The sequence below is a fragment of the Pygocentrus nattereri genome, chromosome 29 (assembly GCF_015220715.1).
Source record: "Pygocentrus nattereri isolate fPygNat1 chromosome 29, fPygNat1.pri, whole genome shotgun sequence".
Taxonomy (NCBI): Eukaryota; Metazoa; Chordata; class Actinopteri; order Characiformes; family Serrasalmidae; genus Pygocentrus; species Pygocentrus nattereri.
This window is the reverse complement of record NC_051239.1, coordinates 5,585,643-5,603,235: the sequence shown is the minus strand read 5'-3', so window position 1 is coordinate 5,603,235 and position 17,593 is coordinate 5,585,643. Positions and strand designations below refer to the sequence as shown.

At 43.2% G+C, this 17,593-nt stretch overlaps 2 protein-coding genes across 3 annotated transcripts in view; one reads left to right on the top strand and one right to left on the bottom strand.

Annotated features, from left to right (window-relative positions):
* Positions 1 to 3,669: 3,669 nt before the first annotated feature.
* Positions 3,670 to 13,329, top strand: arpc5la (actin related protein 2/3 complex, subunit 5-like, a). Its single transcript, XM_017682723.2, has 4 exons — positions 3,670 to 4,159; positions 9,906 to 9,978; positions 11,371 to 11,547; positions 13,024 to 13,329. The coding sequence occupies exons 1-4, from the start codon at positions 4,020 to 4,022 to the stop codon at positions 13,084 to 13,086; spliced, it is 453 nt and encodes a 150-aa protein (XP_017538212.1). The 5' UTR covers positions 3,670 to 4,019; the 3' UTR covers positions 13,087 to 13,329.
* A 3,074-nt stretch (positions 13,330 to 16,403) lies between these two features.
* golga1 (golgin A1) overlaps positions 16,404 to 17,593 on the bottom strand; it is a 38,355-nt gene continuing 37,165 nt past the window's right edge. For both annotated transcript variants that reach the window (XM_017682716.2, XM_017682717.2), the window contains one exon: positions 16,404 to 17,179. In XM_017682716.2, coding sequence (XP_017538205.2) covers positions 17,099 to 17,179 — 81 coding nt within the window. In that variant the 3' untranslated portion in view covers positions 16,404 to 17,098. The remainder of the gene's footprint in view (positions 17,180 to 17,593) is intronic.

Genomic DNA, 17,593 nt, shown 5'->3' with positions numbered 1-17,593 from the left:
GCATTATTTGAGCTCAGCAGTTTTCAGGATGATTGAACCAACAGAAATGCTCCAAAACTGCTTAGAATAAAAACTTTTTCCATTAACTTACACTGAAGTATTTTGGAATGTGTCTGTGGTTATTAATAACCGTTCACTAATCCAACAATCACTGCATTTAAACCACTTACACACTAGCGAAAGCATATACACACTAGGGGGCAGGGGCACACGCCCAGAGTGTTAGGCAGCCACAGCGCCCAGGGTGAACTGCCATATCCTATCATTGAATTTGGAACCATTGGTCACTGTGAAATTAGACCTCTGCATTTAACCCACCCGTGCAGTGAAACACCCACATACATGCACACTAGTGAACACACACACTACGGGGCAGGGAGCACACTCGCCCGGAGCGGTGGGCAGCCCTATCCATGGCACCATGGGAGCAATTGGGGGTTAGGTGTCTTGCTCAAGGACACTTCAGTCATGAACTGTCAGCTGAGGGGATCAAACCGGCAACCTTCCGGTCACAGGGCTGGTTCCCTAACCTCCAGCCCACGACTGCCCTGCTCTATGGCCATCTGTGTCCAGTAATGTTGGATGAGAAGGCCTGGCTCTCAATTGATGTTCTGGTTCATTCCGCTGTTGTCAGAAGAAAACCTTGCATCTCCATTTTTGATGTTTTTCAGTCTTTGACATTAATTTAAAATACCTTTTGTCCTTTACATTGTATGTAAATGTCATGATGAATGGACTAAGAGAAATGACCTAAAATGACATAGAAAAAAGTCTGATTCCACTGACTTACATTAAAGGTAAAGTAGGTTTTTTCCTTCTCCTGTAAAGCTGGCATTCTGGAGATACAAGATTGTCTTCCAATAACGGCAAGTTAATTGTCTAAAATGTCTTTGTTTGCTGTAGCATTAACATCACCTTTCACTGGAACTCAGGGTCCCAAACACTGAAAAACAGCCGTAGCCCATTATCCCTCCTCCACCAAACTTTACCCCTGGTGCTATGCATTCTGCTAGATAGTGTTCCCCTGTTATCCATCAAACACAGACCCATCCTTCAGACTGGCAGATGGTGAAGTGTGATTAATCGCTCCAGATAACACACCAGTGCTCAGTGACAGGGTGCTTTACACCACACCAGCCGACGCCTGGCACTAGGCATAATGATCTTAGGCTTGTGTGCATCTGCACAGCCATGGAAACTCATTTCATTAAGCTCCCAATGCACAGTTATTCGCTAATGTTGCTTTCAAACGCAGTTTGGAATTCTATAGTGAGTGATGCAACAGAGGATAAGAGCTTCAGCACTCAGTGGCCCTGTTCTGTGAATTTACATGTTCTACCGCTTCATGGCTGAGCTGTTGTTGTTCTTAGACACCTCTATTTCATAATAATAGAACTTACAGTTGTCTGGGGCAGATCTAGCAGGGCAGAAATTTCACAAACTGACTTGTGGCAGAGGTGGCATCCTGTTCACAGTGACAAGTTTACAGTCACTGAGCTCTTCAGTGTGACCCATTCTAATGCCAGTGTTTGTCTGTTGAGACTGCAAGGCTATGTGCTTGATTTTATCCACCTGTTAGCAATAGATGTGGCTGAAACATCTAAACTCAATAATTAGGGGGGTGACCACATAAGTTTGATACAGCATGATGTCACTGAACTGCGAAAAAGTGTCAAGACAACCTTTTGTCAGGAACCACTTGAGCCCTGTTAAAAATGAGAGGTCAGCTCAACTCACAATGATATAGTAACTGGTTTCATGGCTTTTCCTGAGTTGACTCAACTTGAGGACACAAGTGTTCACACAAACGTCTTAGTTGAGTCAAATGTTCTCCTAATTTTTTTGTTTTGCGTCTCAGTTTGGTAAACAAACATCTTTTTTAATCCCCCCACTAGCCAGGACTCTCTCCATCACATAAACCTGCTAGACATTTTTCCTCTTAGGTACAAATATATGGATGACTGTGGCTCAAACTCACAATCTCCTGTTGGGATGACGGCTTGTCCATTCATATTTAATACAGTGTGGAAAATACGTTATATTAACTTTAAAGCGGGGCATCACCTCATGAGGTCCAAGCATCTAATACTTCATCCCGACATCAGGAGGTTGTGAGTTTGAATCCCAGCAATTCACATCCAGAAGCCCAAGAGGAAAATATGCCAGATGGGACTGTGTGATGGAAGGAGCGCCAGCTGGTGGGGACGCTGAATTAAAAGATGAAAGTTTAGTTTTGTTTGTCTGACTGAGATGCAGAGCTAGAAAAGGCAGCTGGGAGAATTTTTGACTCAAATAGGTAGTTTGAGTTGTGTGAACTCAAGTTGAGAAAAGCCCGTAATCAGTTACCATATCATTTGAAGTTGAACTGACTTTTTAGCGGACACAACATTGGAATAAGACTAAGAGATCCTTATTAATCCCACAACAGGGAAATTTCACCTCTGCATTTAACCCATCCATGAAGGGAAACACCACATACACTAGGGGGCATTGAGCAACACTTGCTCAGAGTGGGGGGCTGCAGTTGGGAGGTTAGGTGTCTTGCTCAAGGACACCTCAGTCATGTCAGCTCTGGGGATCGAACCAGCAACCTTCCAGTCACAGGGCGGGTTCCCTAACCTCCAGCCCATAATAACTATGCTGTAATGTTATGGCAGCTGTCTTATGATGTCATGAGTTGTCATGACAATTCTGTTCAGTTATAAAACAGTGTCATATATTTATCATGACAGACGGCATAATGTTTGACATCATGACAAAGTAGGAGTAACTACTCAAGTACTGTGTAACTGATCTGCAAGGGATTTTCTTAGTACATCCAGCACCTGTCAGCATCAGCTGAATTTGCTACGTCCTATTCTTCTCTTTCTGGATCATTTTGGTATCAGATAAAATGCTGAAGCTACCAGAAAACAGCAGAGAAGCCCTACAGCTGGCCAGCACAACAGAATGAACTTACACTGATCAGGCCTCACATTCTGACCACCTCCTCGTTTCTACACTCACTGTCCATCTTATCAGCTCCACTTACTGTATAGCTGCTCTTTGTAGTTCTACAGTTACAGACTGTAGTCCATCTGTTTCTCTGATACTCTTACCCTGTTCTTCAGTGGTCAGGACCCCCATGGACCCTCACAGAGCAGGTACTATTTGGGTGGTGGGTCATTCTCAGCACTGCAGTAACACTGACGTGGTGGTGGTGTGGTGTCCAACCTTTTACTAGCAAGGTGTACCTAATAAAGTGGCCGGTGAGTGTGTATGCAAGTCCCGTTCTGAACAGAAACACACTGAAGAGTTCTGCTGCCCCCTACAGGGCAGAGCACGTATTACACCCGTCCCTTTTGAAATGATGATTATTTTTCGGTCCAGAACGGCTTTATTAGCTTTTTTAAAACATTTGTAGCACTTTTATTTTATCTCTCTCTCTTTCTATGGAGCTAATACACAATAATTTTAGTAAGATATGAATCACATAAAGGCTCGATATTTATATTTTTGGAGGTAAAATCAAAAGTTCTGGGACTATTAACGCGTTTTTATTGGGCTCGTGTTATTTTATTGTGGTGTGTTTTTTTTCAGTTTTATTTCAATGTTAGGCGTCTCCGTAGCAACCAGCGTTGCGTCACAGGGAAACCGGAAACGCGGTGTCGTCATTCCGCTTGTGTGTGTGTGTGTGTGTGTTTTCGTGCTGTCCGCTCTGCAGCGGCGGCGGCGGTCAGTGGTCATGCTCGCGCTCGTGCTCGCGGACAGGTGACGGGTAACAGGGGCGCGCGTTCGGCAACAGACGCTGGCGTTTGTTTTGGACGTTCTGGCGGGAAAAAAAAAAAACGGATCACATTGAAGCCGCTGTGTATTAGAACGCCAGGACCGTCGGGACGTCAGCGCGCTGGAACGTTCGACGTTCCGTCCCAGCAAAATCGCGGGAATTCCACGCGCGTCGTAGCTAACCGTCACCGCGCGCGCGCGCGCGTGCGTGCCTTGCGCGCCTGTGTGAGTTCGTGCGCGCGCCTCCGGTTCCGATGGCGAGGAACACGCTGCCGTCGCGGTTCCGCGGGCTCGACATCGACGAGTATGACGAGAACCGGTTCGTGGACGAGCAGGACGAGGCGGCGGAGCAGCAGGGCCCGGACGGAGCCGAGGTGGACGCGCTGCTCAGGAGATATCCTCCCCGCTCGCCTCGCCTCGCCTCAGCGCCGCTTCTTATTCGGCTTGCCTGGACCATTTAAGGTGGAACGGCGATATTCGAACAGGCAGCGCCTGAATGTAACCGCTGCCCCGCTTAAGGTGGACCGGGGAATTCTGAACGAGGAGCCGAGTTCGCTGCTTACACCAGTGCACTCTTAAAAAGACGGTTCTTCAGGGGTTTTCAGTAAAGGCAGGGGTTCTGTTTACAGTCAGGAGTTCTATACAGAACCGTTTCCTGCGTTAAAGGTTCTTCATATCGATTCAGAACATTTTGGGATTCTCTGTTACGAGGTCAAGCTTGTGACACTAGGAAGAACCCTATTGGTGCTGTTTAGAACCATTTAAAAAGGTTTTATGTGGTAGAACCGTTCCTTTCAGTAAAGAACCCACGAAGAACCATGTTTTTGTACTACTAACTAGTAATTAAATGGTGTAGCAGCTTAAAAAAGATGGTTCTGTTTAAAACAGAACTCTGGTTCTGTTCTTCAGATTGATCATGTTTAGTACATTAAAAAAAACGGTTCTATAAGTTAAAGCAGGAAAAGCAGTGCAAGAAACTTATATTGTAACATTGTAAAGAACCCATTTGGTGCTGTTTAGAACCTTTTAAAAAGGTTTTATGTGGTAGAACCGTTCCTTTTAGTAAAGAGCCTATGAAGAACCATGTGTTTGTACTACTAATGGTTAAATGGTGTAGCAGCTTTAAGAAGATGGTTCTTCAAGGGTTCTTTAGTGAAGGAAGTGGTTCTGTTTAGCGTCATGAGTTCTGTATAGAACCATTTCATTTTTAAATGGTTCTTCAGATTTCTATGTTTTTTAAAATGATTTTATAGCAGTGAAAAGGGTTCTATTGTTACGATGTCACGCTTGTAACACTACAAGAACCCTTTTGGTGCTATTTAGAACCATTTAAAAAAGGTTTTATATAGTAGAACTGTCCCTTTTAGTAAAGAACCCATGAGGAACCATATAATTGTACTACTAAGTAATAATTAAATGGTGTAGCACCTTAAAGATGGTTCTCTTTAAAACAGTGAGTTCTATATAGAACCATTTAATGCTTAAATTGTTCTTCAGATGGATGCAGAACATTTTTGTATATATTAAAAAAAATGGTTCTGTTTTGCAGCAAAAGGGTTCTGCTCTTAAGGGTTCCGCTCTTTAATGACAAGCTTGTAATGATATAAGAACTCTTGGTGCTGTGTAGAACCATTTTTAAAAAGGTTCTATATAGTAGAACCATTCCTTTTAGTAAAGAACCCATGCAGAACTGTCTTTTTGTACTACCACTAACTAATAATTAATTGTTGCAGCAGCTTAAAAAAGATGGTTCTGTTTAGAACCATGAGTTCTGTACCGAATCATTTCTTGCTTCTTGGTTCTTTGTTCAAACTTTTGTGAAAGTTCTGCTAGTAGAACATTAGTTCAGTGTGTAGTGGACGCACGGAGAACCGTGCTTGGTTCAGCCTTACAGGGAGGCTCCATCGCTGAGATGTAAACATGTCTGGTGTGAAACGCTCAGTTCTAGAGAAGCTTAGAGTCAGAGCTGTTCACAGTGGTGGTGATGGGAACCAGACGTCCGCCTCTAAAAGCTCCCTCACGGCAGGTTCCTGCATAGGTTCGCTGCTGGGCGTCTGAGACGACGTGGTGAAGGCGAAATAGTGGCTAAGAGAACGTATTTGTTCCGTTTTATCACTGGTCTAAGATCAGTGTTATTACATATGAAGCTCAGGCGACGTGTAGGTTCTCTGGTGGTTCTGGATGGTAAGTAAAACGTCTATATCTGTGTTGTAGCCATGGTGACGCCTGGTTCCTATCACCACCACTGTAAGTTGGTGGGATTCCCCTTTAACCCAGTTTGTTTGTGACTGGTCATCGCCGCACGTCTTGGTCGAACTTGTTCTCCGTGATCTTTGGTATGTGATTCCTGCAGCACGACCTGCATAGTTTCATGTTTTCTTACCTGCATCGTTTCATGTTCTCTTCCTTTTCGGGCACAGAGAAAAAAAAAACCACGAAGCTGAAGCGCAGGCCGACCGCGGGACCACGGGTCTGAGTGTCCCGACAGGTCAGGAGGCTGTAATGTTGACAGGTGACACAGGAGGTTAAAAGTCATTTGCTTTCTTGCTCCGACTGCATAGTCCAGTTCCTGTTCAGCTGGTCTGAGGTGGATAGAGTCCTAAACCCACATGCAAACGAAGGTGATGTCCCTTCACTGTAATAATGACTCGGGTAGACATACGAGTGAGTTGAGTAGATGCGAAAAAGCAGCAGCTCAAATAACTTCCACCAATTTTTCAAAACCTCTGCATAATTAACCTGTTTACCTTCCAGGGTGCGTTTAGTTTTTTGCCCGTCTTGAATTTACATGCCCAAATTATTCAGTAACTGCATGAAATGAAAGGAAAGTGTTGGTGTTTTTCCGCTCAAATGAACAGAAAGTGTTTTATTGTTTTATGATCTTATCGTAAACCTAATGCCATATGCTCACAGTTTACTGCTGAAAACCAAAAATCTTAGACCATTGGTGGTTCCACAGAGCGAAAAGAGGTTTAAACGATGTAAACAAAGTCATAGAGAAGCTTACAGAGGTAGAAATGTGTACAGTGGTGGTGATCGGAACCAGGCGTCCACCTCTAAAAGCTCCCTCACAGGACGTTATTGCATGAAATGGTTATGAATACACGGCCTGATGCCCGAGACGCTGTTTTACGGTGGCTTTGTAGTTCTACAGTTTCAGACTGTAGTCCATCTGTTTCTCTGATACTCTGTTACCCTGTTCTTCAGTGGTCAGGACCCCCATGGACCCTCACAGAGCAGGTCATTCTCAGCACTGCAGTAACACTGACGTGGGGGTGGTGTGTTAGTGTTTGTTGTGCTGGTGTGAGTGGATCAGACAGCAGTGCTGCTTCAGTTTTTAAACGCCTCAATGTCACGGCTGGACAGAGAAAAGTCCACCAACCCAAAATATCCAGCCAGCAGCGTCCTGTGGGCAGCGTCCTGTGGGCGGCGTCCTGTGGGCAGCGTCCTGTGGGCAGCGTCCTGTGGGCGGCGTCCTGTGGGCAGCGTCCTGTGACCACTGATGAAGGACTAGAGGATGACCAGCACAAACTGTGCAGCAGCAGATGAGCTGTCGTCTCTGACTTTACATCTACAAGGTGGACCGACAAGGTAGGAGTGTCTAATAGAGTGGACAGTGAGTGGACACAGTGTTTAAAAACTCCAGCAGCACTGCTGGGTCTGATCCACTCGTACCAGCGCAACACACACTAGCACACCAAATAGTACCTGCTCTGTGAGGGTCCATGGGGGTCCTGACCACTGAAGAACAGGGTAACAGAGTATCAGAGAAACAGATGGACTACAGTCTGTAACTGTAGAACTACAGAGTGCAGCTATACAGTAAGTGGAGCTGATCTAATGGACAGTGAGCGTAGAGACGAGGAGGTGGTCATGATGTTGGGCCTGATCGGTACAATCATTTGAAAATACTCAGCAAAGCGTAACTGCCTCGCATTTTACTTGACGGTCTTGAAGTTTTGAGTATATGGAGCTGCTTGTGAAGCTGAACTACCGAAGGAGCCCTGCTGTCTTACTTTGCTCTGTCTTTGTCGAATCAGGTCAGTGTCGCTGGTGACTGGTGTGTGGTGTTTCTGGGACACGGGCAGGGCTGCAGAAAGAGAGAGAAGGGTGTGAAGGAGTGTGGAGTGCTGACATCTGGCTCTCTCACCGTATCACTGCTGCACTAACTGCTCGTGATCCGTCTGTGGCTCTTTGGCTGCCACCAGGAACGACACCTGGGTGCGGACTCTGCGTTTTGAACCTGTTTAGTGGTCAACCTTTGTCGCTTTAGTCTATGAGCCATTTAAAAATGCCGTTTCATTGTCCTTCAGGAAAGGTTTATGTGGCTTAGGGCTGCACGTATAGACAGAATTCCTTATAGTGAATACATGGATGCATGTTGGGAGCATACAGTATGTTTGCTCCTGTATACAGATGTACCTACTGATGCTCCTGTTGCAGATCCAGGGCAACAGGCCTGGCTGAGGGTTACGGTTGCTTTATGAGAGAGCAGTCAGACTCACAAGGGCAGATCTAAAAGTGCTTCATCATGTCTTTTCAAAGCTGAGGAGCTTCTATGTGAATGTTGCAAGCACTATAGGAGGACAGTGGTTCTTAATGTCTCCTGGTCCGCATATTTAGTGGTTCTAATTTGCAAATGGGGACCTGAATCAAATGCCAATTTTAAGTAGCTAAAGGTTTTGGTGAACCAGGGGTCCTGATGTCTATATCACGAATTAAACGCGTATAAATGTTTTATTTTATATCCAAACACACCAGTGAAGCTATACACGTTTTCTGAGTTTTTATGTGGTTTATGAGGTTGATGGTAAAAATGTTTTCTCTGGGGACGGTTTTACCTGCATGTACCTCTCTGCCATTAATATGTTTAAAAACTAAATGCATTTTAGGCCAGAATCTTCTCAAAACTGTCCTGAAACAGTGTCTCGTACACTGTAGTGTATTATAACAATTTCTTTGTGAAGGAGCTTTCAGAGGCACCAAACTTTTAGGACGTCTGGTTCCCATCACCACCACTGTGAACAATTAGGACTCTATTTTATATTATAACTCATTGGAACTGAGTTATAAGGGGTAGTGGTTGAGATCTTCCCTCTGAAATGAGACCCTCAAATAAAAAGAGCATCACTTCATTAACAGCTACCAGCGCTGCTCTGTAGGCGACCCTGCCCGTCTGCAGGGACAGCAGAGGAGGGGAAAGTTCAGCTCCTCACTGCTGGGCTTTAGTCACATTTAGGGCATCATGCGCCTTCAAAGAGGGGGGCAATTATTTCTTATCACCCACCCCTAATTCATCAGTGATATGAAGCTGAAGTCAGATATTCACCAGATTCTTGTTTTAAATTTTCCAGTTCCACCTTAAACAGTGCAGCAGCTACAATATGGCGCTTCAGGCCTCAGAACTGCTGGACTATTTAAGGTGGAATGGGAAAGTTAGCTAGCTAGCTACCGAGACATTAGCATACTATTAGCTATTTTTCATAGTTGTTACGAAGAAAACGACCAAAATACACTGAAACGACATTAAACTATGAGAATACAGTGGCTATCATAGTTTTTTTTATCATAATTTGCTTATATTTGTGGGTTTCTTTGGTCTCTTGTTCAGGCATCTTGCTGTTTTTTTTCTTTTTTCCCCTCATAATTTTGGAGTGACTCTGGAAAACCTCCGTTTGGAGGGTCATGTGGCCCTAACGCTTCGCCCTACCCCACCCTAACCCTAGACGAGAACGTGCAGAACAGAGGGGGGTAAGGGCTGAGTGGTAGGGGCGAGGGGTGAAATGGGATTGGGCCCAAGTTTCTCTTGAATGGAGCATTTCACACCAGACTGCTCTGAATACCTTTGTTTATATCTTAAACCATTTAATTATGCAGAAATGTAGAAAAATGAGTCTCCTGAAACTCGTTTCAGCAGTGCTTTACAGACTGGTGCTGTAGAAACGTACAGAATAATAACATGCATATAAAATAATCCACTGCATTCATATCCATATAAAACAAACCACTTTAAATAAGCCTAAAACTTAAATCGTGTAACCAGTAACAATTATGAACTCAATGTATGATATATCAGTCAGACCTGCCCCAGCAGTGATGTCCACTGGTAGACCTGTTTTCCTTAACTAGCCCTAATGCACAGGAGAGATGATGACCGCGTTCCACATCGCTCTGAAGAACCCGCCAATCAACTCCAAAAACCCAGCAGTGAAGGTAAGAGGTTTGGACTTTACTCTCCAGAATAACTACTAGGGGTTAAAATCTTATAATGTCTAAATTCAGTAACGATTCTTCAGAAAGCGATTTAGAGTGTCATAAAATCATAATAAAATCATAAAAACACTTTATCTGTGATTTGGTAAGTGCCTTGAACTATTTATACAGTGATGGAATAAAGAAAAACACATTGTAAATGTGATTATAAATACAATCCCATTTCCAAAAAAGTTGGGATGCTGTGCAAAATGTAAATAAAAACAAAACAAAATGCAATGATCTGCGAATCATTTAAACCCTATATTTCATTGAAAATAGTACGAAGACAACATAAACACCTGGTGCTTGAGTGACAACCGGCCAGTAACATGATTGAGTACAAAAAAGAACATCTCAGAGAAGCTGGAAGTGGAAAAGTGTCCTGTGGCCCGACATAAAAATTAGAATTGTTTTTGGAAATCGTGGACGATGTGTCCTCCAGGCTGAAGACCACTCAGCTTATCAGCGAACAGTGAGCCAGTATTCATGGTGGTTTAGGGGGGCATTAGTGCACATGGCATGGGTGACACTCATCTGTGAAGGCCCCATTAATGCTGAACGATATATACAGGTTTTGGGAACATGCTGCCATCCAGATGACGTCTTTTTCAGAGAAGGCCTTGATTATTTCAGCAAGACAATTACAAACCACATTCTGCATGTCTTACGACAGCATGGCTCTGTATTAAGAGTCCGGGTGCTAAACTGACCTGCCTGCAGTCCAGACCGGCCACCACTGAGAACATTTAGCGCATTATGAAATTAAAAAATGACAGAAAAGGCTCTGAATTGATGAGCAGCTGAAATCTGTATGAAACAAAAATGGGGAAAAATTTCACTTTCAGAGCTAAACACTTAAAGAGTGCTGTTAGAAGAAGAGGTGCTGAAACACAGCGGTAAACAGGCCCCCGTCCCAACTCTTTTAGAACGTGTTGTTGGCATCAAATGACAATTATTTTTCAAAAAAATAACATTTCTCAGTTTCAACGTTTGAAATGATGTCTAGTGTTTTCCTTTAAAAAATATGGTTTACATGATTTGCACATCACCGCATTCCTCTTTTTATTTACATTCTGCACAGCGTCCCAGCTGTTTTGGAAATGGTGGTGTAATTATAATCGGTAAGACTGATGCGGTTGAATTGCCATTTTCAGACTTCATTCCTCACAATGCACTGAAGCATTTTTACTGCCCTAATAAACCTGCACATTTTCTTCAAAGGTGGACTGGAATGTCATACAGTGGTCAGTTGTGCTTGTGAGCTTCGTGGCATTTTGTTAACAATGTTGAGAATATAATGTTGCCTCTCTCTCTCTTTTCCCCTTATTTCTTTGTTTCTCTCCATCTCAGGAGCGGGCGCAGGCTGTGGTGTTGCGGGTGTTGACCTCCTTTAAGAGCAGTGACATCGAGCCAGCTGTGAAGTCACTGGACAGGAACGGGGTGGACCTGCTGATGAAGTACATCTACAGAGGCTTCGAGAAGCCCTCAGACAACAGCAGCGCCATTCTGCTGCAGTGGCACGAAAAGGTGAGGCCTTACTCATCCAGACTTCTTATTTATTCCTGCCCAAAAATCTTTTGTTACAATATACAATGTGTGTACACTTTATTATGCACACCTACCCTGAATGTACATTCACTGGCCAGTTTATCAGATATTGTTAATGATAATTATTACATGCATTTTCTAATGCTCAGCTTTAAGTCTGAATAGTATTCTAGTTACTCTGCTATACATTTAAGTAAACCAAACTCTTTCCACACTTTGGTTGTGTAGGTTGTTTGGTCTTGTTTTTCCTCTTCTCTTTTTCTGAGATTCTACCTTAAACTTTTTTTTTCCACTCTCTTTAATTAGTAACTTGAAAATACACCATGGCCTAAAGTATGTGGACACCTGACCATCACCCCTCCCTCATTGGTGGCTGAAACAGCCTCCCTTCTTCTGGGAAGGCTCCCGAATGATTTTGAAGTGTGTCTGTAGGAATTTGAATTCAGAACACGTTTCCACTTCTACAGAGTCCAGTGGCGGCATGCTTTACACCCCTCCAGCCGACACTTGGCACTGCGCAGTAGTCTTAGGTTTGTGTGCAGCTCCTCAGCCATGGAAACCCATTTTCTGAAGAACCTGACACACAGATGTTGTACTGATGCTTCCAGAGGCAATTCAGAAATCTGTAGTGTGTGATGCATCAGAGGACAGGTGGTTTTGTAACACTCGGCGGTCCCACTCTGAGTTTGCGTTCGCTTTGTGACTGAGCTGTTGTTTCACCTAGAAGCTTCCATTTTACAATAATAGCACTTACAGTTGTCTAGGGCAGCTCTAGCTAGACAGAAATTTCACAAACCAGCTTGTGGCAAAGGTGGCATCCTATGACAGTGCCATGTTTAACGTCACTGAGCTCATACGTACAACTACTCCTACTGCCGGTGTTTGTCTGTCGAGACTGTAAGGCTATGTGCTTAATTTTATTCACTTGCTATCAATGGTGTGGCTGAAACACCTGAGTAATTAGGAGTCTCAACATACTTTTGGCCATATTGTGTATCTAACACTATGTAATTTTGTCCTGCTGTTTGTGAGTGAGCAGCTAGACTGCTTCTTCTGTGAGAGTAAAGGGGAGATTGCCATCCTGCTGCTAACAGCAAAGCAAAATGGCAAAATCATTTGAATGAAAATGCTTAACTGGTGTTGGATGGTTTTAATAAAAGTCAGCATCATATCAAATGTCAAAACGTTTATGGTGTCATGGTATCAAGATGCGTCTAAGACTCGAGTTTTCCCCACCCCGACTGTGTTTTTGCCTAATTGAGTCTAATTCAGTTCATTTTTATGTACAGTTGGAAATGAACAATTGTATCTGGTCTCATTCAGTCAGCACTTCCACTCTGTATAAAAATTCCTGCTATTATTCTGTCTGTTCCGCCCCTGAGCCCACTGCACTTCTCTGCTTTTCCCAGACACGTCATGAGTTTATAAATAATTCTCTCTCTCATTTCGTTTCAGGCGTTTGCTGTCGGGGGTTTGGGCTCCATAGTACGAGTGCTCACAGCAAGGAAGTCGGTTTAAAAAGCGCAGCTAAAGGGAAGAAAAGAGACGAGAGCCACGGGCTCATCGTTTTCCTCCTGAAGGCGGACAGCTTCCTTTGTCGCAGCTCTCATCAACCAAATCTCTGCGAGTAATGCCACCAGGAGAGAACCATGGTGGACGGTTTATTTTATCCCAAAACAACTGCTTTCCTATGGGGAAATGTGTTTGTATGTAATATCAATTATTGCTTCATTAATTTACCTCCTGGAGATCTGAGAAGGATCTGATGCGTCTCCTTATTGATTGCTGAGTGAAGGTTTTGGGTGTTTTGGTTTATCGGTGAACAGAGGAGCGCGACTGTCTTCACCGTTAGCTTTGAACAGCCGTTTCTTGGCGTCCAGACTGTGAAAGTGATCGGCCGGCGCTGCCAGATGAATATTTCATTTCTTTAATTCTTGAATTCCAAATCAGTTTTTCTTTTGTACAAAAGGATGATGTTTAATATATAGCATTGCAGTGGAGTTGTGGTTTCTCAGTGATGGGGGGGTGGGGGGTGAGCGGGGGTGAGCGGGGGTTAAGGGGGTTATTGTGAAGTGCCTGGTGCAATAAATATCATAAATCTGTTTTTCGTCTCTGTTGATGTTTCGCAGGAATTCAGGCTTTTCATGGCTTATTAAACTCACCCACCCCCAGTCATTGTTTTCTAAACAGATGTTTCCTCTTAACCGTCTCTTCAGACTCGTACATATGAAGGTGTAAATTGAGTCTTGCCTCCTTTTGTACCGCAAGCGGCTAAAAATAGTGCAGTGGAACCAGACGAACATCACAGTACATCAAAATGAAATAATGCATATGGAATTATGCATCCACTGTTATAAGTTCTGCCGTCTTTTGAGATTCTTCAAAGCCGAATTTACTCCTATGGTGAGGACTTTTTCCTTGGGGAAGCAAAATGTTCAATTTAAACGGATATTTTGGGAATAAATTTAAACATACATGGCAGGCGATTCTTCCCAGGCCTTTTGCCTTCTCGGGTTCTTGATTCATCGTGAAAATGACTTTTTAAAATACTATCAGAAAATAATGTCTCGTTTTCTCAATATTTTGATTGTGCTAAGATAAGCGCATTTGTGAGGTCAGACACTGATGTTGGACGAGAAGGCCTGGCTCACAGTCTCCGCTCTAATTCATCCCAAAGGTGTTCTGTCAGGTCGAGGTCAGGACTCTGTGCAGGTCAGTCAAGTTCTTCCACACCAAACTGGCTCATCCGTGTCTTTATGGACCTGCTTTGTGCAGTGGTGTACAGTCATGTTGGAACAGGAAGGGGCCGTCCCCAAACTGTTCCCTCAAAGTTGGGAGCATGAAATTGTCCAAAATCTCTTGGTGCTGAAGCTTTAAGAGTTCCTTTCACTGGAACTAAGGGGCCGAGCCCAACTCCTGAAAAACAACCCCACACCATGATCCCCCCTCCACCAAACTTTACACTTGACACAATGCAGTCAGACAAGTACCGTCTCCTGGCAACCGAAATTGACATACTATGTCACAATAATGAGTTATTACATTTCAAAAACATAATTGTTTTAGTATAAGCCATTATTTTCAAATAATAAGCCACAATTAAAAAAAAATAAAAAATCATTAATTTCAGATATTAAGCTGAGATTTCAAATTTTTCCCTTCCTTTACCTGCCCTGAATGCACTTCAACATACTTCACTATTTCTACCTGCCTTAGAAACAAATCATAAACAAGAATTAAGACCATCAGAAACATCCAATGTAAGGGGTTTGAGACTAAAACCTGCTGTTAGTGTGAATTTATGGTATTTACTGTAAATATCAGAGACAAGCAAAACAATCATGTGCCTCTCCTACGTGACTATACGGCTACTCTGACATGCCGACTGGACCTACTGACTGGCTGACTCAGCAAATGAAACCATGCAGTCAAATTTACAGTAATGCACAGAACGTCCAGCAAAATCAAAGATAATTTATTCAAGTCTTGATATTCTTGACATACCATTCAGAATCAAACATGTAGTGGTTTCTTACTGAAGCAGTGGACACTGGGATTATGTTTCGATTGCTGTGATTGCTACAGTATCACAAACCAGAATGAGACGGTCAGAACATGATCATGATCCTGTCGGTGCAAACGAGCATCTGCTCAAAACAAAAGCAAAACAGGCAACGTCAGCCTTTAAAAAGTAAGTGCTGCTATAAGGCTGGTAAATAATTCCATCTAATGAGGTTAAAAACACTTAGGGAAGATTTAATGTCATTTACGATCAAACTGAACACTAAAGAACAAAAGCAATAGATTTTTTCCCAGTTTTAGTCTCATGGCTACTTTAGTCTTTTCTTCTCCGTGTTAAAGGAATAGCTTGACCAGAGCCGGTTTAGAGTCTGGCCTCTTCCTATTTCCCTCGTTATATCAGAAACAGGACTGCTAAACAGCAGAGGGCGCCCACGAGGGAGTCCTCAATGAATGGAGCTAAAAACGAAAAGTTAAAATAGTTTCTAATCATTCGGCCAGAACGCTCCTTTCATTTTAGAAAGTAGAAGGATGCGTTTCACTAAAAAAAACCAAAAAAAAACCAAAGAAATCTTACCATATATATTATATATTTCCTTTTTTTTAATTTTTATAAACAGTAAGTGTGTTTTTGGCAGCAGGAGGCGGGGCTTTACTGCTAGAGCGTGATTGATTGGCGAGCGGAGCAGCTCATTGGCTGTTCGCGCTCACTGGCGTCATGAACGTACATGAGGCGCTGTTTTAAACTCCGATAACTCGAGTTTAAAAGCTCTTAAAATATAACAGCGGTGTTAAAATGTTTTATGCTGTTCATGAAATGATCGCATTATTTTACATTAAAAATGTTTAAGCGTTTCCAAACTATGATTTTGCTCAAATGCTCCACTCGTTTTGGACTCACTCGGGAGCGCCCTCTAGCGTTCGCCTCTCCACAAGGTCTCTGGCTTGACCAGTTAGCACGGCTGCATTTGCATACCTGCCTTCACTTTCATTGACCGTCAGCAACTTTAGCCTTCGGACTGTTTACTCGTGAATTGGCATTATTTTTTAATAAGAATTTTACTGTCTGGCTGAAATTTTACAACAAATAAGAGAAAAATAAATATCCAGTATACATACTGATTTTAGAACAAGCCCAAATGACTTCAAATTAATGCGATTCTTCATTTCAGTAATACGACTGAAGACTTCAGCATAAGGCATACATGCATGCTCATTACACGCATAAATACTCCAATACATGTCCATTCCATCATTCAGACAGAGCTAGTCCCATAGACGCAGAATAGAAAAGAAAAGCTATAAATACAGCCGGGAAAGGAAAAAGTATGATTTTATAAACTTTCATTCAGTATTTACAGTTTCATATATAAATAGACGTATGGAATGTACTTAATCGTCATTTACACATACACAAGGCAGGTAAAGGTAAGATGCAGCTTTAAAATGGGAGTCTATAGCAATGATATTTCACCGAAACGAGTTCTCCGTCGATGGTCCGTGTAAAAAAGCCTTCTTGTTTGCACGTGCACTCTGGTACAAAGTGGTGTACACACTGTAGCTTCTGAGTCCATTCTCCGCGAATACGGCGAAGAAAAGCTCTATTCTTATTACAAAATGATTTAACGGTATTTTCTCCAGCTGAGAGCGACAGTGGTAACCAGACAGCCCATTCGCACCACAACCTTCACTTCCAGCTACCTCCACAAGCGCAGCAGGCAAACTGGGTTTAGACCAAATGGCGAGGAACAATCCTGAGATGAACAATCCCACAGGGTTCATTTCCAGCTCCATGACTCCCCCACTGCATGAAGCTGGTCCCTTACAGACGAACCCATCAGCCATGAAAAGCTCAAGAACCCAGACAGAAGCTGTTGTCCAGTCCACAGAAGAGAAAGATCAGCTTTAAAAGGAATCGCTGGAGCCCAGGAGCAGCAAGAACGTGGTCTTCAGCCAGTTTTTCTCCAGGCGTTCCTCCCAGCCTACAGTGAGACGTCTCGCTCGCTCTGCCTCAGCTCCAACTGCTCGGGGTGCCTGAGATGGACGGCCGGATGATGCCTTTGGGGGAGGGCTTGGAGCCAAACCACGACATCTGCGAAACAAAAACAAAGCTTGTAGTTTTAAACCCTGTAACAGTCCACATGCCTTGAAACCTCTGTCCTTATAGTGGACACCACATTTAGGTTTGTAGGTAGAAAAAAAAAAAGTTATGCTGAAATATTTTTCACCTTTTTGATCATTTTTCCATCAAAACAAAACAATCTGTCAAAACAGACCGCAAATTCAATGTAAACGTAATACATCATATAATGACATGTAATGTGATCACATAGCAACTAATACTAATAATAATAAGTTAACCTCAAACAGAATCTGACAGAATGAGGCGAACCCAACATGTATGGGACCCAACACAGTGGAAGCCTCCCCAAAAGCCAGGCTGCTCCACACGCAGCGGTTTTATTCACCATCCGCACCCTGTATGTGCCGTCTGAGTTGTGTGTGT